Source organism: Rhododendron vialii, chromosome 6a (assembly GCF_030253575.1).
Source record: "Rhododendron vialii isolate Sample 1 chromosome 6a, ASM3025357v1".
Taxonomy (NCBI): domain Eukaryota; kingdom Viridiplantae; phylum Streptophyta; class Magnoliopsida; order Ericales; family Ericaceae; genus Rhododendron; species Rhododendron vialii.
The window spans coordinates 14,157,579-14,182,640 of NC_080562.1; the positions used below are offsets into that span (position 1 = coordinate 14,157,579).

At 36.2% G+C, this 25,062-nt stretch overlaps 2 protein-coding genes across 10 annotated transcripts; both read left to right on the forward strand.

The window, feature by feature from the left end:
• Window positions 1-494: 494 nt before the first annotated feature.
• Window positions 495-7,298, forward strand: LOC131328824 (eukaryotic peptide chain release factor subunit 1-3). Of its 3 annotated transcripts, none has more exons than XR_009200545.1 (3): window positions 495-636; window positions 5,119-6,596; window positions 7,202-7,298. XR_009200545.1 is itself a non-coding variant. In XM_058361751.1 (2 exons), exon 2 carries the CDS (start codon window positions 5,163-5,165, stop codon window positions 6,471-6,473), a length of 1,311 nt encoding a protein of 436 aa, XP_058217734.1. In that variant the 5' UTR covers window positions 495-636; window positions 5,119-5,162; the 3' UTR covers window positions 6,474-7,255. The 3 variants fall into 3 exon arrangements, 1 of the variants encoding a protein (XP_058217734.1); XR_009200544.1 differs by having other exon boundaries at window positions 6,916-7,255; XM_058361751.1 differs by having other exon boundaries at window positions 5,119-7,255.
• A 9,449-nt stretch (window positions 7,299-16,747) lies between these two features.
• Window positions 16,748-23,884, forward strand: LOC131329833 (F-box/kelch-repeat protein At1g22040-like). 7 transcript variants are annotated; one of them, XM_058363225.1, is made up of 4 exons: window positions 16,789-16,900; window positions 17,625-17,706; window positions 19,415-20,963; window positions 23,584-23,884. In XM_058363225.1, exon 3 carries the CDS (start codon window positions 19,495-19,497, stop codon window positions 20,938-20,940), a length of 1,446 nt encoding a protein of 481 aa, XP_058219208.1. In that variant the 5' UTR covers window positions 16,789-16,900; window positions 17,625-17,706; window positions 19,415-19,494; the 3' UTR covers window positions 20,941-20,963; window positions 23,584-23,884. The 7 variants fall into 7 exon arrangements, with proteins under 7 accessions (XP_058219206.1, XP_058219208.1, XP_058219207.1 ...); XM_058363224.1 differs by lacking the exon at window positions 23,584-23,884 and adding an exon at window positions 22,779-23,132; XM_058363226.1 differs by lacking the exon at window positions 23,584-23,884 and having other exon boundaries at window positions 16,790-16,900; window positions 19,397-21,299.
• The last annotated feature ends 1,178 nt before the right edge of the window (window positions 23,885-25,062 follow it).

Sequence of the window (25,062 nt, forward strand, 5' to 3'; positions counted from 1 at the left end):
GTACTCGATCCAATTATCTAAATTTTCATTCAGATTTCCGGGTAATGAAAAGTTAGATGATTAGATCAAGCACCTATAGGTATTGGATTGAGCTGATTTTTTATAGAAACCCTTGAAAAAATATTTTACATTTAATGAACGGCTCGAATCATTTGTGTGGGACCCATGGTGGGCCCCATCACAAAATCTGTGCACAGATTGTATGTACCAGTAGCATTTCGGTTAAAAAACACTCACATTTACCAAGTGGTCAAAAGATTTAATATTCGTTTGGCGAATGTGAGTGTGTGCGCAGTTTAGTGTATGGGACCCCTTAATAAATGTGAGTGTGTGTGTTTTGTACCTGACCCAAGTATTGTTGCTAGAAATTTTTAAGTAGTCCATAGAATTTATCCTACAAACCAAAAAAAAAAAAATAGAATTCATCCTTAAAAAAAAAAAATTTTCCTTACGAGTTAAGTCCTTCAAGATCAAGACTGTATCGTAATTAACCCAAAAAAGAATATAGGGGGAGTAATTTGTGACATAGATCAAGTTCTAGGGTTCTCTATGTGATTGTCGCAGTATATATTCAACTCCTTCGGGGTCTAGGGTTTTCTGCGAAATCAGCAACAGCCCAAATCGTAAGTCTAACAGGTATCTATCTCTCTCTCTCTCCCTCTCCCTCTCCCTCTCCCTCTCCCTCTCTGGGTTCGTCTCCCTCTGTCTCTCCATCGTGTTTCTCTCTCTGTTTGCTTTTGTTTCTTTATAGCATTTTTTTGGCGGGGCTGAAGCAGTGGCTTTCTAGGTTACTGCCCAGGCCCGGCCCTGATCTTTTATAGAGCTTACCCTAAGTTTGTGCTGCAACTTGATCTGCTGTTGTACCTAGATATTCAGATCTGTTCGATAGTATCGTCTGTCAATAGGTCCCAAAAACAATTTACTGCGTATGTACACATAGGTAACTGGGGTCTGTCAGTTTATATACTACTGCTCTTTGATGTGATTTCTTTTGATGCTTACGGTAACTCAAGCAGATTTACCTGAAATTTGAAAGTTATTTCATTCAAGTTTTGTGAAATTTTGAATCGTTATGACTTATTGTTCCAGTGGCAGGCTTGTATTCGTATATGTTATCTTCTCTTATCTTCAAGTGTAACATGGTTATGGCTTTGGTAGAGGGCTGGGATTTCAATGCCTGGATACAAATATCTGTGGAGTTCAGTTTTGTGTTTGATGGTTATTTGATCTTCTTGACATCTGGTCTTTTAGAGCATTTGTATCTCAACACGACCATAGGGTTTAAAGGATTCCTTGGGGACGGAGCTTACAATTGGTTTCAATGGTTCTTGTCTGGGTTTAGTATGGATGCTTGCTCTATGCTACCTGGACTCGGGTATTGGAATCGTGTGTGGGTACATGTCCAGGAAGTGAACCTACTGAATCCATTAGCTTTGGACACAAAGATAGTATCCCATTTTTAGTTATGGGTACATGGATATGCAGCGTATGCCACAAACATCTGTTACATTGTGTATTCTTTAGTATGTTGGCACAAGACTGTTTCACCTAGGAATATGAGATCTGGCAAGCAAGGGAACTTCTATCTTCCACCTTTATGAGAGGCTTACATTTTTTTTTTATCAGTTGTAAGTTTTTTCTTGGTCCAAGTCCAAGGTTCCACTCTGATATGGGTGTGTCAAACTCAAAACATAGGGGTGTTCAAGAAAACCGCCCAAACCGTAAAACCGGTCCAATCCGGACCGACCCGTCCTATTTGGTCTGGTTCTGTGGTTCTGCGGTCAGGTTATGGTTCCAAAAAAATAAGAACCGTTAATTTTGGTTCGATTACTGGTTCTCAATTAAAGAACCGTGGTTAGAACCGGACCGGACCGTTTAAAACTAATATATATAATTATATAAAATAAATATATGTGTGTAATTTGGTAGGTTAATCTCTTTCTTTCTAAACTTACTTTATTTGGAGATGAAATCTCATTTGTTAGGAAAGTTTTTATTTTCTTTCTTCTTTTTCTATTCTAATAGATTACCTTCCTATTCTTTCAATTTTTTGTAACCTTATTTAACGGATTAGTTTTTATAATTTCAATCTCACGTCTCTTTTTCTCACACACCGGTGATAGGTTTGGATGTTAATTGGATAGAATCGGAACCGGAACCGAACCAAAACCGGACCAGTTTTGCGGTTTGGTTCTGGTTCGGTTTCACTCATATATTGGTTAGGTTCTGGTTCTTAATTACCTAGAACCGTTTGAAATGTTTCGATTACTGATTTTCTAGAGAACCGGACCAATCCGGACCGTGTACACCCCTATCAAAACATATCCTATTACTTACCCTTACCATGTATGGTGATTCGTTGGAATTTGAAGAATTAATGGAGCATTTTATGTGCTATGCCTCGACATCCAAGAGTTGTTACAGGTTGGAAGGGTCTAGTTATCATCCTTGGGTTTCAAACTCTCTCAGTTGCAGGAGGTAGCACAAGCACTTTAGATAAGAGATGGAATCTGCTCTGCACGTTATGCAGCCAATCCCAGATGCATGTGCTTTAATAGACGTAGAGAGCCCTCTATGCCTGCACATGCATCTAGCGAGTAGTAGTTTGAAAAATGTTTTAGGGCACATTACAAAATTCTACTGCCTATGGAAATACTTTGTGGGAGTTTTTGGACTCTATTGCATGGTTTTATCTACTCATTAATTGATTTTTTTACTCAGCATTTTGCACATGCTTTGTGGCAATGTTTGTTACTGGAATCCACGAAATTGTCCTTATATCCAATATTCACTATTGCTTTAAGCTTTGCATGAATGTTGTGTTCTATGTTCTATAGAAATTGAGCGAATACAATTGCTGTGGTATATTTCGTGTATAATTGGGAACTCTTTTCCCTTTTGTATAAAGTAGTTTGTTTTTTCTGAGCAATTTACAGTAATTAAATGTTTCATCTTGAGTACTCAAACATTCCACCAATTGTTAGAAGTAATCACTTTGGCTGGTCAAAATTTTGAACTAGTTACAAAAAATGGAAACTAATTAAGTAGAATTTACGTCGATCAAAAAAAGTTAAGTAGAATTTACTTCGAATGGCTATAAGCTTTTTTTTTCTTATCTGGGAGTTATTGGAACGTTGTGAATGACATGCACTCTTTTGGTTTGTGTGCCAAGTAGAAACAGATTTCCAAAGTTTGGTTTACAGATAGTGTATATTTTGTGGACTTTATAACTTTGGTATTGAAGACTGTCAAGTACTTTGTGTTTTAGATGTTCCATATATTCTGTTTTGTACTATGAAAATGGTAACACATATAATCCTTCTACTAGTTGTCTAAGAAGCATGGCCACTTCAAAATTGGGTTACTTTTAATTTGACTTCTACTGGTTGGCTAAGAAGCATGGACACTTAAAAGATAGATTATTTGTCACGGATTTTATAACTTTGTTTTTAAAACTGTTATATGCTTTGCACTTTAAGACTATTGTATTCTTTGTACTTGAAGATATATGCTTTGCACTTTAGATGATCCCCATGTTCTGATTCTGACTATGAAAATAGTTACATATATATTAGAGTTTCTCATCTTAAAAATTGAGTTACTTTTGTTTTTGACTTATACCAGTTGGCTAAGAAGCACGAATACTTTAAAGATAACAGTATTTGTTGTGGACTTTATTACTTCGGTATTGGAGACTGTTATATACAATGCGTTTTAGATGTTCCATATGTTCTGTTTCTGAGTAGAAAATGTTAGCAGATACATTAGATTTCCGCATCTCAAAATTTGAGTTACTTTTATTTTGACTTGAACTAGTTACTTTTATTTTGTTGTGTGTTTTAGATGTTCAATACAGGGCCGGCAATGTATTTGGGGGCCCTAGCCAAAATCTTGGTTTGGGGCCCTACCTATTTTTACAAATAAAAACACCCATATAAAATTTATATAAATATTTATGTTCATATTGAACATAGTAAATTCTTTGGTTCTAGTGGTTTAGGTTGTGCCTTCTATTTTCTCTACACAGGTTCAAACCATAGTAGCTCAAATTGTCTTGTTTAAATTATTTTTGACAAATAAACACACTTCAAAAAAAAAAAAGAGCATTGCTGTCCCAAATTGTTGCAACATTACGGGAATTCTCCCATTTTTTTTGATTTGAAGGTTGTGTTGAAAAGTGTATAGATTTCCAAAAATTACCCTTTAAAACAATACTAGTACTTTAATACTTGTTAGAATCTTACACTAAAAGGGTATAATTGGAACTTTTCCCTTTTGGTGGTTTCTTAAAATAGAGTATTGCAGCAATTTGGGACAGCCCAAAAAGGAAACCTGAGCAAACAAAATGGGATGGAGGGAGTATTAGATTTCGGCATCTTGAAAATTGAGTTACTCTTATCTTGACTTGATCTAGTTTGCTTAGAACCACGGACACCAACATTCCTTGGACACTTGTCAGATACTTTTTTTTTTCAGCGTGCATCATTAGAAAATAGAAGTTTTAATTCCGATACGTGTCGGCCTCTTCTTTGATTATGTGATTGACACTTCCGAGACACTTGCTAACATGTGTTTACCAAAGATTTTGGAATTTGACATTTCACTATGACATGCAAAGTAAGAAGAATAGTATTTCTTACCGCTAATCATATTTAATTTAATGGGACATTTTTTGAGGATTCCTAAAGAATATTCAACAAAACAGTATAGTGTGTAGTCATAGCACTATTTGTTTTTATTCTGATAGTCAACCCTCCTAGTATCGTTCCATCAGTGGATAATATTCTTCTGTTTTTCTGCTTCTTGAAAGCCAGAAGAGAATCTGGAACGAGGCCTAAATCAGTTTCAATGGAAGTAGCATGTCTTCAGTAAAACATCTGTGTTTTGTTCCAAATGGACCAAATGAAATGGATAATGTCTGAACCAATGGGTTGTCATATGTCTGATTTGCGTGCTCATTATGTGGAACTTGCCTTTCTTCGAGGTTTATTTTCCGCTTGTATTGATGTGACTATCCTTTATGTGTGTCTAGCTTTTTTTGGTTGTAATCTTCATCCTACTTTAGCCCCCTTTTCCCTCCTTCCATTGGATGAGTTATTTCTTCTTCTTTTTTGGCAGGTGCACTTGCTTTTCTTATTTATCTGTTTTCTGTGCCCCTTGCAATGGCGGATGGTGAAACTGACAAGAACATTGAGATATGGAAGATCAAGAAGTTGATTAAGGCGCTGGAAGCTGCTAGAGGCAATGGCACGAGCATGATCTCTCTTATTATGCCTCCACGTGATCAGATATCTCGGGTTACAAAGATGCTTGGTGATGAATTCGGAACTGCTTCAAACATTAAAAGTAGGGTAAATCGTCAATCCGTTCTAGGTGCAATCACTTCTGCTCAGCAGAGGCTGAAGCTTTACAATAAAGTTCCTCCCAATGGTCTTGTTCTTTATACTGGGACAATTGTGACCGATGATGGGAAGGAAAAGAAGGTCACTATTGACTTTGAGCCTTTTAAGCCCATAAATGCATCTCTATACCTTTGTGATAACAAGTTCCATACTGAAGCTCTCAATGAACTTTTAGAATCGGATGACAAGTTTGGTTTTATTGTGATGGATGGAAATGGAACCCTTTTTGGGACATTGAGTGGAAACACAAGAGAGGTTCTTCACAAGTTTTCTGTTGACCTCCCAAAGAAACATGGAAGAGGAGGGCAATCAGCTCTCCGATTTGCTCGTCTTCGAATGGAGAAGCGTCACAACTATGTGAGGAAGACAGCAGAGCTTGCCACACAATTTTATATTAACCCTGCCACCAGTCAGCCTAATGTTTCTGGACTAATACTTGCTGGATCAGCAGATTTCAAGACTGAGTTGAGTCAGTCTGATATGTTTGATCCCCGTTTACAGGCAAAAATCCTGAATGTAGTGGATGTGTCTTACGGAGGTGAAAATGGCTTCAATCAGGCAATCGAGCTGTCCTCTGAGATTCTATCTAATGTGAAGTTTATACAGGAGAAACGATTAATAGGCAAGTATTTTGAGGAAATCAGTCAGGATACTGGGAAGTATGTTTTTGGCGTGGACGACACGTTAAAAGCTCTTGATATGGGTGCAGTTGAGATACTTATTGTTTGGGAAAATCTGGATATTCAAAGGTATGAACTGAAAAATAGCTCTACTGGAGAACTTGTTATAAAACACTTGAACAAGGAGCAAGAGGCTGATCAGAGTAACTTCAGAGATCCGGTCACCTCTGCTGAATTGGAGGTTCAGGACAAGAAGTCGCTTCTAGAGTGGTTTGCTAATGAGTATAAAAAGTTTGGTTGCTCTTTGGAGTTTGTTACAAACAAATCACAAGAGGGATCACAGTTTTGCAGAGGTTTTGGTGGAATTGGTGGAATCCTACGTTACCAGCTTGATATGCGATCATTGGATGAGCTTTCTGATGATGGAGAAGTGTATGAAGACTCCGATTAGCAATCAATGGAAAATCAACCAGATCCGGTGCAGGAGGATGGGGCAAAGGCCTGCACTGGGTGCTCGAGCTCGCGCCTTTGTTTCTATTGCTCCATTGTCAAGGTTCTAGTAGTCCTAATTAAGGTTAGTCCTTGGATTTCTGAAGGGTAGTAATTTAGCACTCCCCCTTTTGATGCCCGCACTCTTATTTTATTTTGTTCTTATTCATGTGATATTCATCTTTTTTACTCCTGAAAGGATAATATTATTAATTCCGATGAATATAGACACATAAGGTAGTGCGGGTAGTAAAAAAATAGAGTGTGAAAATCAATTACCATATTTGAACAAATTAGATTATTGTAGTGATATATATGGCTTAATTACCTTGGGTGGATCTTGTTGGACAATCTTTAGTTGTTTTTCCAATGTTCATGACCTTTCTTTCCTCTTCACCTTGAAGGAGATCACTGTTAGTGGTAATGCGGAGAAATTGAGGTAAATCATCTTGGAGAGTGGAGAGCTCTTCTACTGTTCATGGGATTTCCATAGGAAGCTTTTGCTTTTGCATCACCATGGTGTTTGACTAGATTAAGACGCTGAACATATTGTTATAGATGTGTAGGCAACTTTTTATTTGCGGCTTGTGGAGAACCTTTGTATAATTGTCTTGTTATTTGAAAAAGTTGGCATCTTTTAAGATTTATTAAGTTTGTTTTATATAGTTGAAGTGGACATCATTTATGCAGAAGTTTTCTGCTGAATGCTTGTGGCATATGATTTATGGGTGTCCTGTTCTGGCAGTCCTTGGTTGTTCTATGATAATTGATGCGGTTTACCTTTTTACCTTGTTCGGATGAGGTACTGTTCAGCATTTTTGTGGTGCGATGTCGACATATATTCTGTATTTGTTCTTTCTGTTATAGGATTGTTGTCGTTAGTTCACATTTGTCGTCTTTTTTTGCTTGGGGAGTTTTTGGCTGAGGTACCTCTTGATCAGGTGTAGGCGCCTCCTATAGTTGTGTTATTTTATGGTCTGTCTTCAAATTTTGGTACCTTTTAGTAAAATGAAAGGAGGCAATATTGAATATGGTTTCTTGGTTGGTAGATATGTTTGTTTGATATCAGCTTCTGTTTAATTGTTTCCACTCAGATTGGAAGTTCTGGAAAGTGGTTTGTGAGAATTTTTGTAAATGGGAGCTAGTTTTTTCTTGGTCATGCTATATAATATGGCACAGAGCTGCTACCCATATAGCAATAATACACAGATTTTGTACATAGATCTGGTGTGGGGCCCATTACGGGTCTCACACAAACAATCCGAGCCGTTCATTAAATGTTAAAACAATTTTTCAAGGGCCTCCTCAAAAAATCAGCTCAATCCGATACGTATAGGTGCTTGATCCAATCATCTAGTGACTTTTTATTCGAATTTCAAGATAATGAAAAGTTATATTGTATGATTTGATCAAGCACCTTCAGGTATTGGATTGAGCTGATTTTTCGAGGAGGCTCTTGAAAAATTGTTTTACATTTGATGAATGGTTCGGATAGTTTGTTTGGGACCCTTAGAGGGCCCCACACCAGATCTGTGTTCGAAAAGTATTGTGTCAACAGACTTTTTGTAGGTGAAATCATGGGAGCTAGTTTTTTGGGGTAGGGTAATCTATGGAATCTAACATTTTAGAAATTTAGACAGCAGGTGTGCATGATGTGTTAGAAAAGTATGTGTCAACAGACTTTTTGTAGGTGAAATCATGGGAGCTAGTTTTTTTGGGTAGGGTAATCTATGGAATCTAACATTTTAGAAATTTAGACAGCAGGTCAACCGTGGTTGGTGGTTGTTTTACACTTAATACTTGTGTTTCTATCGCCTATTCACCACTTTTTCTTTTTCTTTTTTCATTCAAGGGGTCATCTTCCCTGATTTATCCTTGTGCCATTTTGGTTTCACGAGTTTTGGTTTTTATGTTTATTTTTTCGTACGTGGCATGTTTGATTTTCCTTTGGATCTTTTTTAGAATGGTCATCATATTAATCAAAAGTTCATGTGAGATAAATTAGATCAAGCTGCTAATGTGGTAAATGGGCAACGTAAGTGGATGTTTGGGATTTAGGGCTATGGATTGTCTTTGAAATTCACTCTCGGCTTTCCTACTAACTCTCAGCTAACCCTCGCTGAATGTATGCAATATTGGCCAAAAGAAAGATGACTATGGATACAAGCGAGAATGTTTGTCCTTTTTAGCATGTTATGGAACTTGAAAATGAGAATGTTGCGTTGCGTAAAATAATGGCTGAGAAATCTGCTGGAGCCAACCCTACTCAAGTAGGAAATGCCCCCTCTTCTTGTAAGGATCGTCTGGGGTGTTAGCAGGGTTGATTGAACCCAGAATATATTCCTCCTCTCAGGTCTTGGAAGATTGGATTGTGGTGTCTCCTCATGTTGAGGTGGAAGAGCAGGGGTTGATGAATTGCAGAACTGTTTAGTTTGGTATTTTCTTGGCCAAAAACTTATGTTTCTGGCTCGTAATATTGTTCTGAAAATATGGAAGAAATTTGGCTTAAGGGAGGTTTTAGCCATATGAACCAATGACCACCATGGCTTTCTTTCGTCTGTTTGAGAATGATGCTGTGTTGGGGGAGGGTGCTCAGAGTGGCACCTTTAATGTGATTGATCAATGAGAAGATGCAATCTGAAACAGTGGCATCCTCAAATGGAATTGAGACCAAGAAAGCTTAATCCAACATAAAAAATTGGAGTGTATTTATTTTTCCCATATTTCGAAGTTGTAAATTTTCGAGAACTGGGATCCTATAGTGTAAGGGTGCACTATAGGAGTGTAATACACAATTTAAGCCGTCCAAAATTGTTTTTGACGATCTATATTTGTTAAAAGTATCCTATAGGTAAGACAAGTTGGATACTTTCTACTAACAATTAAGGTTACAAATTTTACCTTTTCGAGATTCCAAAATCATTTAAGGCAATTCTTACTTTTGATTGACTTCGTCGAGATATAAACCACGAATCCACGGGACCATGTGTTGCACCTCTGGACTACAGGAATGTAAAGCACGATTTGAGCTGCTTATTCCTACAACTTAATGGTCCCTAAAACCAAGTCGGTGAAACAGTAAGGTTGGCTTTATTTATTTTATTTTTTAGGAAAGGCTTTATTATTTCAAGATAATTGATAAAGTTGTTTCTGGTTTGAAAATCTGTAGCATTTATGGATGATTGATATTTTCTCTTTATTTCAGCATTTTAAACTGCTTTGAAAAATCATTACAATGTAAATGATTTTGGAACTCCATTTTTTTATGATGGCACTCCAAAGTGTCTTTTAGTGTGTCTTGTTATGTATAATTTTTACACTAAAAGACTAGTTTTAGAGTGCTATCATAAAAAAAAAAGGGTGGAGTGCCAAAATCATTTGCCTTTTTGTTTTCATTTTCATCACAATGGTATAATTGTTCTCCATAAGTTTCCTCTGTTTCTCGTGTGCCGTCACCGAAACAAATTAGAATTAAATGGTTCCTACGAAAAATCATGTGATTTTTGGATAAAAATAAAGTAATTTTTACACTATTTTTTTCAATTTTGGTGCAAAAAAATTTTAAAACTATGCACGTAAGTTTTTTTTTTTTTTTTTTTGAAAATTGTTGGTCTTTCCATAAGAGGCACTTAAAGAGAGAATGAGTGGATACCATTTTCAAGAGAAATTTGAAGTCTATCTCTCACATGTCCATAATTTCGCCACGGCAATGGGGATAGGTGGGGTGGGTGATCTCGATCGGGTAATTCTTGGGTGCTCCTGTCTCCGCCTTAATCTGAGAATGGGTATACCCGCCCGATCCCACCCTGTAAGAAATGAGAAAAGAAAAACTAAAAAAATGGAAGAAAATAGTTATAGATATGGTGGTATTTTTGTATAATTGTGAAATTAAAAGGGTAATTTTTTTTTTTTTTTTGCACAATGATAATACGGTCTTGCTATTGTCAGCCCACTGGGCTGACGATAAACACATTAGAAGACAAGAAAAATACGTATTTTTGTGTACTTTTTATACCATTTAATACACATTCACATACTTATTATTGTCGGCCCATTGGGCTGATTTTAGAATTTTCCATGATAATATTAGGTTAAGTATGTTTTTAAGTATAACGATAAGTATATATTAGGGTAGAATATAATTGTATATATAAAATATTCCGGGATTCGGAGCGGGTAATGGGACAGGGTAATATCAACCCAATTCCAATCGGGTTTTTATAAACCTGTACTAATCGAGTTGGGACGAGTTCAGAGCGGGGGCAGGTTCAGATTCCATCTAACAGATATGCATTTCTTTTCACGGACACTTTCATGGATCACTTTCATGGATCAAGTTTCATGTATCCTACTCCCTTCGTCCCTTTTTAAATGTTCACTACGATTCTGCGTGTCATTTTCAATTGTCTATATCTTTCAATGTATATTGCTAAAAATATACAATATAAATCTTATTTGATAGATTTCAATAATTTCTATAAGACAGTGATTTTAAAACATAAAATATACGGAGTACTTAATATATATCGAGAGGTATTGAAAATGACACGAAGAACTATAGTGAAGTATTACTTTTGAAAGAATTTTAGTACTTTTATATATATATATATATATATATATATATATATATATATATTTATATATATATCGCGCAGTTACAATCACGATTTGGAAGTGTATTCCACAATAATCACTAAAAGTACAAGATGCCAAGGAAGTGGTATTTTCTTTGAATAATTTATTTCTCTATTGACTCGATCTAAGCCTCGTTATCTACCTAATAAAACACAAGGGTGTGGGCCTCCACACAAACACAAAAATTGATCCAATGGTTGAGATTCATTTAATCTAATGGTGGAGAGGCATTCTTCTCATTTAATTAAAGTGCCCACATTTATTACAATAGTGCCATCAGAGAAAATGAAATTCCCCCACAATCCATCTTACTTACACATTCATACAATACGTTCTTTTGTTTTTTTTTTTTTAAATTACCGTGCATTAAAAAATTAAAACTATTTAAAGCATATTCTGCTAAGGAATTTCTGGAATTTTGGATTTTTGTTTTTTTTGTTTTGGATTATTAATTTGTCTCGACGAGAGGAATTAAAAAAATATTACAAGATAAAGCCCCAAGCCGGCTTTAACTTGGATATTTAAAAAAAAAATTTGAGTACAAGTCATAATTTTATACTTTTTTGATTCCATAAAAATTAGGCTCAAAAATACTTTTTTGGGTATTTTGGAAATCTTTTTGAAAGAGTTTTTGATGCAGCAATGATTTCCACACAGATATTTTTGCACATATATTTTTGTGGGACCCATATCGGGGTCCCAGAAAAAGATCCGAACTGCTATTTTTTGAAAATATTTTTTAGAGGGTTTCTATAAAAAATAAGTTCTAACTGATATCGGTAAGGGCTTTCTCAAAAATCATAGGGCAAAAGCTCCTCACTCCCCCTCTCTCTCTCTCTCTCTCTGATGTGTGTTTGTGTGTGATGCCATTTCTTCTATTTGATTTATGTGTATTTTTTTTTGGGTATTTCAGAAATCTTTTTGAAAGAGTTTTTGATACAGCAATGATTGTCACATAGATATTTTTGCACATATCTTGCAATACATTTTTTTGGAGTCCATATCGAGGTTCCACAAAATGATTTGAATTGCTCATCTTTTTGAAAAATATTTTTTAGAGGGTTCTTGTAAAAAATCAGCTCCAACAAATATTGGTAAGGGCTTTCTCAGAAATCGTAGGGCAAAACAGAATGATTCACCCTACGATTTCTGAGAAAGCCCCTACCGGTATCCGTTGGAACTGATTTTTTACAGGAACCCTCCAAAAAATATTTTAAAAAAGATGAGCGGTTCGGATCATTTTGTGGGACCCTGATATGAACCCTACAAAAATGTATGTGCATGATATGTGCAAAAACATCTGTGCAAGTAGCACGGTTGTTTTTTATGCACATGCAAGGGGGGTCTATGAATTAGTGGAGAAGTTGGCTTAGTTATAGCTATGATTGATCAAATTATCTCTCTCAAGTAATTTCTTTCGTGAATCGATTTAGTGTTTGAGCTACTATGAAGATTCAAAAGGTAATTCCAATCGAATGGGTAGTGCCGTAGGCACGGGCAATTCGCTAGTTTTAAAAAAAACATCAGAAAGTAAATAAATAGGAAGTTGGAAGGCTAATGTTGATTCTTAAAGCTTTATTTTATTTATCCTTTTGTCAATTGTTGTTTATATATGTATTTTTTTTATTCTACTATATATTTTTTGTCTCCATACTATCGTGTAATTGGCATAGCATTGATGTAAATTTGTAATCTAGACCAATAAACTCGGTATAGAGGACGTATAATATGTATACCATTTGGTTTGAGGTATTTTAAAAGAGATTTGGTTAGTTATAAATTTATAATTCACTTAGACCAATTGCCAAAAAAATTTATTTTGAAGAATGACTGTTGATGGTTTTTACCAAAATTAAATGTTGAGCCAACAAATCAAACCACGAGAACACACATAGATTGTGTTTGGATTGTTGTGTGAGTAACATTGTTAGAAAACAAAAACTGCACGAATCAAGCTCTTCTTGATATTGTTTTGAGTTGATTTCTCGCGGGTACGCTTAAAATCACGTTTTAAACACATTGAACGGTTCAGATCATCAAAATTTTATCAAAAAATGAAAGGTGCGGACCGTAAGGGGTGTGGATAGGAAAAGGACTCCATATATATATATATATATATATATATTATCTAATTATTTACTTATAGTCTTGAGACACTACTTTGTGTAATTATTTTGTTCAATTATTTGTTTGAAGGAGTTTTTAAATATCCATCCTCAAACTTCATCCCTCGTAAGTTTTCATTCGGCACTTTTTGAACAATTATATTTCCATCCCCACGTTTAATAATCCCCGGATTGCCCTTTACATATATAATATATGTATATATAGGCAGGGATTTTGGGGACTACAAAATAATCTTAAAGGTCCTCTAGCCTAATTTTAGGATAATCATCCCTAATTTGAATACCAAAAATCTCGGCATTGAATTAAAACCAACCCACCCCTAATTAGAATCCCAAAATTTTGGCACAATTAATCCCTCCCCCCCTTCAATTTGCAGCGGCACCCATTTCAATTTGCAGCGGCGAGAGGCGAGCGGGACCCCTTCGCATCCCCCGGCGACCTCCGTCTCTCACTCCTCCCATTACCACGTCGCCGATTAACTAGTCGTCATTGCTGCTGTTGTTGTACACCCTTCCTTGATCTGTTTTTCATCGCCGATTCGGATCCAGTCGTGTCGACACCACGCCACCGCCGTCAATTTGATCTGCCTGTCGCCTGCCTTCCTCAATGGGGTATATCTAGTGCTTCCAAATGTAAAGAACAGAGAGAAGAGAAACTATTCAGTGCTTCCATGTATATAAGTAACTTATTTGTCATGTTTTGTCGTAAATTCTTCATGTGTACAATAATACTGTTGTGGTAAAAAATAATCTTGGGATTCAAATAAGGGGCTGTGAATCATGAAAAAAATGGTGTATTTATGTGTTTTCATAATTTCCATGATTTTCATGTTTTTTCTATTTTCATGGATAAAACATGGTGTATTCATGGTTTTCATGGTGTATTCATGAAAAACATGGCCGATTAATTCATTTATGTTTTTCATGGCCAATTAAAAAGATGTTTGTATTCATGTTTTTCCGTGTTTTTCAATTAATTTATTCATGTGTTTCAAGAATAAAAATGGTGTATTCATATTTTAAAAATAAATCACGAATTTTCGTGAAATTGGTCGAACCATATTCGCATAAGTTTATAATATAATACGACCAATTTACCAAAACTCATGAAAATTAAGGATTTAAAAATTCACAAAATTAAGGAGGAATAATGGTTTAGAATATATCCATTAAAGATTTTAAAATTTGAAAATTCCCCCCATTTTTATCCATTAATCAACCCATGATTTTAGGTAACTATAATTATTAGAATCCCACTAATTTAGGAAGGAAATAGACACCTACATATGAATATCTTATTAAAAGGGTAATAAAGGTAATTCACTATCTAAAAGGATGAAAACATAACTGTTCAAAAAGTGCCGGATGAAAACTTACACAGAGTAGAACCCGAGGACTATTCTTTAATTCTCCCTTGTTTGAATTCAAATTTGTCACTTGGTAGTTTGAATGGGGATGTTGTTGATGAATCTTTATAATCAATAAATTTTGTATTTAAAGGAGGATGACTACAAGTTATAGTAGTGTTATCAGACTTTTTCTAATACACATATATCAACCTTCACATAAGGGTGCCCTTAACTTGCTAAAATGCGAAACTCTCTTTTTTGATCAAAATTTGATGATTCGAGCCATTCAATGTGACCAAAACGTTTTTTTAAGGGTCCCTGCGAGAAATCAACAAAAATATGATCGAAAAGTGCTTCATCTAAGCAGTGTTTATGAAAGTGATTTTAGGGATACCCGCAAGAAAACAGTTTTTATTGAACGATTCAAAAAAACTTTCTCAAATCAAGTTCTTTCATGTCATTTTTTTGCCGATTTCTCGTAGATACCCTTAAAATCACGTTTTGAACACATTGAGTGGCTCGGATCATTGAAATTCGATCGGAAAAGGAGAATACGCATTTTAAGAGGTCCACATGTGAAACATTTTGTGTGTGTGTGTGTGTATATATATATATATATATATATATATATATATATATAGAGAGAGAGAGAGAGAGAGAGAGAGAGAGAGAGAGAGAGAGAGAGAGAGAGAGAGAGAGAGAGAGAGAGAGAGAGAGAGAGAACACCAACACTTATTTGCAGCCTTCAGGGAATTTGAAAAATAATAGTAGCAAATAAATTCTATTTTACGGCCGGTGTAAAATTCTACTTTTCCACCACAATCCATTATGGGCTCCACCAAGTGTTTATTATTGTAATCTGAACTGTTCATATTATAAGATCCACAGTATAGTATTGTCATGCAAAAAAAATATCAGCTTCATCGAAAGTCGCTAGTAGATATGTCAAAAATTGAATTTTGGTTTACAAAATGGAAGATCTGATTTCTGGCAATAATTATAAAGATAAACTGTCCATTTTACTAAGCAAAATTCAATTTTTGATATATCTACTAGCGACTTTCTATGAAGCTGATTTTTTTTTGCATGGATACACTATTATGTAGGGTCTACAAAATGAACGATTCAGATCAACAATAAGTACACGATAGGACCGAAAAAAGCGGTGATAGAAAAATGAAAATTTTCACTGCCGGTAAAAAGAAATTAATTTCATGCAGATTATATATATACCCCACCATGCCCTCACACACATTCTTAAAACAGTAATGCTACACGCACAGCAAATGTGCATAGATTTTGTGCACAGATTTTTTATGGGGCCCACTACGGGTCCCATACAAATAATCCGAGCCGTTCATTAAATGTAAAACATTTTTTCAAGGGCCCCCGCAAAAAATCAGCTCAATCCGATATCTATAAGTGTTTGATTCAATCATTTAACTTTTCATTATCCTGAGATTCGAATGAAAAGTTAAATGATTGAATCAAGCATCTATGAGTATCGGATTGAGCTGATTTTTTGAGGGGGCCCTTGAAAAAATGTTTTACATTTAATGAACGGCTCGGATTATTTGTGTGGAACCCGTAGTGGGCCCCACAAAAAATCTGTGCACAAAATCTGTGCACATTTGCTGTACGTGTAGCATTACTGTTCTTAAAATGGGTCACCGACACCGCGCAATTTCCATTCACTAATTTCTATCAAAATAAATCACGATTTTATTATTAGAATATAGGAGTATATATATACTATAAAATTACTGTACATTCCATTATGGTAGGACAAAAATATATTATTGATACTAGTAGTAGACAACTAAACAATTAATCAGGGCTGCAATTATCCTTTTGTCGTGTGTTTCTTTTTCCTCTATTTTGAGGGAATTGAAACACTTGTTAATTAGAATTTCTTTTAGCACTGTGATTGCCATTTGGCTTAGGCGTAGTCAATTTTAATGTAAATTTTAATTGTTTTGTTTTTCTTCTGGGGTATGTTTCTTGTACGTTGTATATTCGCTTAGCTTTTTTTTTTTTTCTATTTCAAGTCGGCTAATCAAAAATAATTAATGGAGAACTTAGCCCGAATTTGGGAATCTTTTGACGTTGGCATCTCTTTTCTGTAACTCCGAATTCACATTGCCAAAAACAAAACAAATAATCACATGGTCCACTTTGGAGGCGCCTTAAGACGAAGAACGACATATTCCATACACATGTCTGTCTGTATGTATCTTCTTCTGTACTAGCAACTTTCTCCTCCGATCATTACCAGGTATGTATGTTCATTATCACCATCAATTCAGGATCTATTCCCTTTCTACAAGGCTACTGTGATTTCAATTTCAAGTTTCTGCAAATATTATAGTATCTGTTTTGCGCTATTCATCTGTTTTTTTTTTTCAATCGATAGGATAGGAGGGAATGAGAGAAGGGATCCTGCAATTCGCAGTGATAAGAACCCAGGCATTTTACTTGGTTAAGGAGTGCTGCAACCACTAGGCCAACCCCTTGGTCTTATTCGTCTGTTTGTTTGCTAAGAAAATGCAGGAAAAAAGAAGAGAAAAGGCGGTAAAAGAAGAGAGAATTATGTTTTCTAATCCTTGATTGTTATGACTTGGGGCATGAGGAGACTCAGAGTTTCCCGATTCAAATTAGATTAGATTAACAGGAAGTCAAAATAGTTATGGCTCCATTTTCACTTGTCTTACCTTGTGTGACTTGGAACACGGATCCTACCAGTACGAGAAACGAGAACCGGAACGGGACATGTCTAAATTCTGGTACACTAAGGGTAGATTTCTACAAATAACAATTTTAGAACATACCCTTCCAAGCGATAATCATCTCATAAAACTAAATACCATTTTCAAAATTATTCACACAAAGACACATTTTTAGGAACGCAATGACCAAATTTTTTCAATGTCCCTCACCAAAATTTCATTATCTCTAGATTTTACCTTCATGAGTTGTTTTTTTTTGGAAATACTTTGCGGATAGCTTTGGATCACCAGATTTATGGTTTCAAAAATGAGAGTGTACGATGTTTTGGAACATTCGTGCCGAAACGTTATTCGCTAAGGTAGTAGCGGTTCCTTGGTAACATGGATCTTACCTTGATTTTCCAATTCTCTAGAAAATTTCCTTTAACAGTGATCAGTTGATCATTGCAAGTTGTATAATTGCGAAATTCCTGCAGAGTTTGGTACTATTTTGGAATCAATGGTTGATTTTTTCTCCCCTTGAACAATGAGAGGTGGGAGGAGCAATTAGTTGTGTCGGGAGAGGTGGCAAACTTTGTTGCCAAATTTAGCGTCAAACATGACTTTGCTAAACTTTGGCAGCAAGTTTGGCATCCCATGGAGGACCTGTTGCCATACTATTTTGCCTAATATTGGCAATGGCAGGTGATTTGGCATGCCGGTGGACCAGTATCAAAATGCAAAGGTTTAGGAATGTTAAAACTTCCCGCGAGTGCATATGTCATATTAGTGGTACTATAGTTATCTTTCTAACTACCATTGATCTTTCATAACTCGCTTTCTTAGGTAACAAATGGCATTGCCAAATCTTGTGCTAGATCTGGTTTGGCAATGACATTTTTGGCAAGACTGTAAGTGGATCCACTGAGATAAATTTTGGGGTCATATCGCTATAAACCGGTTTTGGCAAAGCTTTTAGGAATTCATTGTCAATACTCTTGCACACCGACCAAGTTAATAGAACTAAAGTTAGGCCGTTCGTTGTGTGAGCAAAAGTTGAAGGACTTTCATAGGAAATTGTCACTACTATTAATTGCGAAATAGCATATCACCATAATATTTATTTAGCTTCATGAGCATGATAATACATGAATAATAAAGGTGTATGTAGGGAGGCATACGGTTTCTCTGGCAGTATTTTCCCTGATTACTTCAACAACAAAAGGAGTATGTATTTACTTTTAAATGTATATGTTAACAACCTGCTATTGGTTGCTCTGAAGATCTTGGTATTGGTATCTCAACCTTTTAGCTGCAAGAGTTTAGTTACGTTCATATAATGCTTACTTTACATTTGTCTTCATTGCATTTGAGCACTCTTCTGCATTGATTTCTCTTTTTTATAGTACAAGGTTCTGGTTTTTTTATTTAGCTTGATCATGAGCAAAAAAACTGTCAAACTGCGAATCGAGTCAAAAACAATCCAAACCGAATGATTTGGTTTGTTTTTTAATTAGTAGTGTCATTGGTCCCGGTTTTAAAAGTTTTAAACATTAAAAAACCGAGTAAAATGGTTTGGTCATTGGATTAGGTTAACGGTTCTAGTTCCAAACCCGATCCGATCCGATCCGTATATATATGTATGCATAATTTAATTAAGTTTAGATACACCAAATAACTTAGGCTAAGCCATAGTCAATTAAATTCCTAAGATAATACTCCAGTTCACTGCCCTACTCCTTCACTGCCAAGGCTAATTATCCTAAATTTCAATAGAGTTTTTCTTGATTTAGTTGATGTTAGTGAGTTTTGGTGATTTTAACAGAATTAGTTTTAATATAAGTTTTGGTTTAATTCATCCCTCCAATTTTAAGTATTTTAAATAGTTTATGAAGATGATATCTCAGTTTCAAGCTAACCGTGGTTCAAAACCATATTGGAACCAATCCGATTGGTTTGGTTCTATGAATTTTATCGGTTGGTTTGGTTTTCCAAATTCATAATCCATAGGTATTGGTTTGGTTTTTGGTTTAGTATAAAACTGAACCATCCATGCTCACCCCTAAATAGTCTGTTGTAACTGTGCAGCATGAGAGCTAAAGGTCTTACTCAAAAGCCTGCACAGCTTTCTTGTTCCTCCTGCTATTGATAGGATACGATAAACTTTTATGGGGGCTTTTTGGAGCATGTCACGTACCCCTGACACCACCAGCATGTACATGGAGGTTTCTTCAGCTAAAACCTTCAAGAGGCAAATGATTTCATCTGTCTACTGCGAGGAGAACTTAAGATTGATTCCTACTCTTCCTGACGAGATATCAATCCGCATTTTTGCTAGAGTTCCAAGAATTTGGTACTTCAACATGAGGCTGGTGGCGCGTAACTGGAAGGCAGTCATGGTGAGCCCTGAGTTATTCAATTTGAGAAAAGAACTTGGCACGACAGAGGAGTGGCTATACTTGCTTACCAAGTTTGAAGATGACAAGCTCTTCTGGCATGCTCTTGATCCTCGGTCAAAAAAATGGCAAAAATTGCCGCCAATACTAAATGGTTTTTATCAAGATGATTACAAGAAGGGTCTGTACGGACTTTTGATGCGGAGCATGGCGGGGCAAAGTAGTAACTTTACCAACATAATTAGGGGATGGGTTGGTCGAAAGCATGCATCCGGGCTGGTACCTTTAACTGGTTGTGCTACCGGAATGGCTAATGGATGCCTTTATGTCCTAGGAGGATTCTCAAAAGCTTGTGCTATGAGATGTGTTTGGCGATATGATCCGATTATGAATGTGTGGAGTGAAGCGACTCCCATGTCTGTAGGTAGGGCATATTGCAAGACAAGCATTTTGAACAATAAGCTTTATGTTGTTGGTGGGGTTAGTCATCGGAGCCTTGGTGGATTGGCTCCTTTGCAATCGGCTGAAGTTTTTGATCCTTGCACGGGTAACTGGTCCGAGTTACCAAGCATGCCCTTCTCAAAAGTTCAGGTTGCACCAGCTGCCTTTTTGGCTGACATGCTAAAGCTGATTGCCACTGGGATGACTTCGTACAAGGGGAGATTATGTGTTCCTCAGAGTTTGTGTTCTTGGCCATTCTTTGTCGATGTTGGAGGAGATGTTTATGATCCAGAAACGAATTGTTGGGGTGAAATGCCGATCGGGATGGGGGAAGGGTGGCCTGTGAGGCAGGCAGGGACCAAATTGAGTGTTGTGGTAGATGGGGAGTTGTACGCATTGGACCCTTGTACTTCACTCTGTAGTGGGAAAATAAAGGTGTATGATGAGAAAGAGGATGCTTGGAAAGTGGTTATTGGAAAAGTTCCTATGTGTGATTTTTTGGAGTCAGAATATCCATATTTACTCACGGGTTTTCATGGGAAGCTTCATGTCATCATGAAAGATGAAAATCGTAAAGTTGTAGTTATGCAAGCTGATCTATGCAATAATACTGCTTATTCTTCTGCTTCATCCTCATCAACTTCTCTAGCTTGTGCTAGATCCTCTGTTGAACATTCGAATTCAATGGCAGAATCAGAAACGGTTGTTTGGAAGGTCATTGCTCCAACAAATTTTGGGTCTGCTGAACTAGTGAGCTGTCAAGTTGTTGATATTTAGCATTGGATTTGTTGGATGGCTAGGTAATCTGCTTATTCATAGATTACTTCTTTTAAATCAAGTAGCAGTGGCAAGTTTATCATTTCCAAATTACTGGTTTTTGACGTTCCGTTCATCTGCAAAAACACGGGATGTTGGACCAGCAGCAGTTCATTTCAAGGGCTGGTACCTTGGTAGACATGATTGGTAGTCCCGAAATTGATAATGTATACTTTTTCGGTTTCCTCCCGTGATATGTTTTACTGGTACAAACTACCAACAATAGAAAAAAGATACAACATTTCGATTATTTGGATGTAAAACTTCGGTGCCTTACAACATCCATTCTTGATGACTTAATCCCATCATCTTCGTAAGTATGTCTTATTTATGTTAAAGAGTTGCACGAACAAATTAAATGTATTCAAATGTACTTTAAAAAAGATAGCCTTTAATAATCTCTATTAATACTATTATGGTCATTAATTGATAGAATGTTGAGGTGGATGTGTGGTAAGACTAGACGAGATAGGATTAGAAATGAAACGGTTCATGAGATGGTAGGTGCAGCACCTATAGAGGAGAGGTTGAGGGAAAATAGGCTAAGGTGGTTTGGGCATGTTTATCGTAGACCGGGAGATGCAGTAGTTGAGAGAGTGGATATGATAGCTTTGGGTAGCAATGCTACAGGGATGGGTAGACCTAAATTGACATTAGATGCTGTTGTGCGCAAAGATATGAGTATAATGGGTTTGTGTGAACAAGTGGCCATTGACAAAGCTCAATAGAGGAAAATGATTCATGTAACCGATTCCAAGTGATTGGGACATAAGGCTTGGTTTGGTTTTGTCATTAATTGATATCCGCTGCTTATTCTGAAGTCTTAGTACCATAAGCAAAATATAAGCTTAGTTTTACGTTAACCAATTCACAATCTTCCTTAATTTGAGTCATACTGCTAGAGATTATATTACCCATGATTATAGTCCATGTTAGACTCTTCTGAATGTATAAGGTACTTGTGGTGCAAAACCGACACTCCCACAAGGAACCAATGACTTGTCATGGTTGATTGCTTCAGTAAGCCTCCTGACTATTTCCTTGTTCTATTGAGCAATATTAGTGGTCGGTCTCAAGAACAATGCTCCTTTCCATCTATTAGGACAAAGAAATACTGAAAAAGCCGAAAAAATTCCTCGGTAGATAAAACTATATATGATTTTCATATGAGAGGTTTGTTTGATTTTGTTTATTATGCAATTGATGCATATATACAAGATGGAAAAACAATTTGTTGTTGCCGTTGATTATAGATGAGATGATATCATAGCAGATGAAAAAATGTCTCCATGTTTTTCCTAAGCATGGGCACATCTACCAGCCTCACGTATCCATGCCCAACACGTGTCAAACACGGACACAACACGAAGGACACTCTTTGGAAATGTGTCAACCATGCCTAAATACGTGTCCTGTGTTCATTATATTTTTTAGCAAGACTGGTCTTGTTCGTTTGGGGGTTTTGAGGGAAGTTTTTGAGAGTAAGGAGTGGAGAGAGATAGAGAAATTTTATTGGAGACCGTGCCCAGGGGTTTTGAGTCCCCCAAACGAACAAGGTCATGGATACTCTAAATCTTGGTGTCAGAATTTTTGAATCTATGACGTGTCTGCATGTCTTTGTTCCGTGTCTGTGTCCATATCCATGTTTCTTAGCTTTTTTTATTAGGTTGGGCAAAATCACCTAATGTGGAGAAGCTCCTCGATCTGGAAATGGATAAGATGGCCCTTCAAATTGGCTCTGGCTCGTCAGCTTCTGACTTAGGAACCCTTTTTTAATTCATTTTTTGTTTATTATGCAGCCTTTCTTGGAGATCGATTATTTCTTTGCAAAAAGGAAAAGGAGAATCAGATTCAGATAGTATATTTATTTCGTGTTTGGTATTCAAGTTAGGTGGTGTTAAGCTTTCCTCTGCTCTCTTTACATTGTTGATGATGTGATCTTTTTCTTCCAAGTTTCAAATTCTACCAGATGAAGAACAAGAAACCAGCTAAGTTTCCCATAAGCGCTTCGAGGAACAGTTTTCTTTTTTTTAAAGTATATCTTTTGGAAAGAACCTACGACCTTTGGTAATATGTACTAGCAGATTCTATCGACATATTGACCTAACATAGTAGAATAAGCATCATGATAAATAAATCTTATTATTCCAGTACTGAGATATTCTAGACTTTCTAGTGGTGGATGTCATCTGCAGGAGGCAACTGTATTAACAGTTCTAATTTATCAACAGCAAAATTATTGCTATTGCTTGTTGTTAGACCTGGACAGAGCAACTATGAACTAGATTTGACAAATCATATCTGAAAAAAAACAAGGATATCTAGATTTTGGTACTATATTTTCTATCTGTTTAGGTGGTTTTAAGTTTCCTCTTCTGTTTATTATTCAAATATAGTCAGTTTCCATTCAGGTATCGGTGCTCGATACGTGTCGGACACCCACACAACACTACACGCCGCTCTCTGGACACATGCAGGCACACCTAAGTACCAATATTTGTATTAAATTCTTTTGGCCAGACAATCGAGAACACGTGTCAACACAAATTGGCTCTGGCTCGTTGGCTGCTAATTCCCTTCTCTCTCTTTTTCCTTGTTATGCAGCCGTTCACGGAGATAGATTGTTTCTTTGCAAAAATGAAAAGGAGAATCAGATTCAGGTAGTATAGTTATAACTTGTTTGGTATTCAATTTAGGTGGTGTTAAGCTTTCCTCTGGTCTTTACATTATTTGGGATATGGTTTTTACTTTGAAGTTCTAAATTCTACACGATGAAGAGCAAAGAAACCAGCTAAGTTTCCCCTAAGTCCCACAAGGAACCTTCTTTAATTTGTGGCGGGGGGGGATATATCTTTTGAAAAGAACCTATGACCTTTGATAATATCAATATGTATCAGATTCTTTATATAACATATACTATATCATAGTTGAATAAGCATCGTGGTTATCTCATTATTCCAGTACTAAACAAAACAGTTTTAGTGGTGGATCTCATCTATACCTCTCCATTTTCATCTGCTGGAGAAAACTGTGTGCACCTACCTCACCTGGCTACCCAATTATCTCCAGCATTTTTCAAGGGAAATTGTTTTCCACTTTTCTTTTCTCCTTTTCCTTGCGGTTTTCCAGCACCAAGCAGGATTGAAGGCACTGTGTTTTTTTTTTTTGGCTATACAATTGAAGGAACTGATCTATTCATTCACATTTAAACATACAATCATGTTGATGGTGATGGAATAGTTATTAGCATCCCGGGGCAGACCCAAGGGGTACTCGGGTGTCTGGGCCTTTGCACAACTCCAAATACTCAAATTAATTATATCATTTTTTAAGGATAATTTTGAAAAGTTCTATAGGATCGGCCGGCCCTGCAAATCTCTCGAGTGAAAAAAATATCATAAAGTATAGCCATATACATTATGGACTATATCTTTTATTCTTAATGTACATGTACATGTGATTTGGGCCCTTGCTAATTGCAAATTCTCCGGCCGCCACTGTTACCATTATTGTCAATTTCTTCTGTGTCATCTTACATAAGCATAAAAATGTGAGCCCGCATTGAGTAGACTTAACTAATTATATGTGGCCCGTGAGATGGTTTTGGTTTATATTATTATTAGGGTTTTTTTGCCTAATCGGAAAATTGGAATAAAAAATATTTGTGTTATTAGGTTTTTGTAGCCATGTTATTGTCATCAGTAGTTGCATTTCCTAACAAAAAGAGTGGATCAAGTTATCTAGTAAACATTCATATTTAAATTGATAAAAGGGAATAAGATGGTTCATAAAATGATGTTTTGGGCCTTGAGAATCAATACATGTACACTTTCTATTATGTTTTCTTTACAACACTAATAGTACCCATTTAATCTTGAATCAATGGGGTATGAGCGGAAGAGACTGAAAACAGGCCTAATCTTTGGCAATATATGCGCAAAGTGGTTGCTCTCAGATTGTTTTATCTATGAAACAATGGTCCTTTGAACCTCCAAAAATCGAGGAACTCAAGTCAAGAAACCTTGTACCATTAAAAAAAGAAGAAGAAAGAAATATACCACATATGTTATCCCGTGGAAAGAA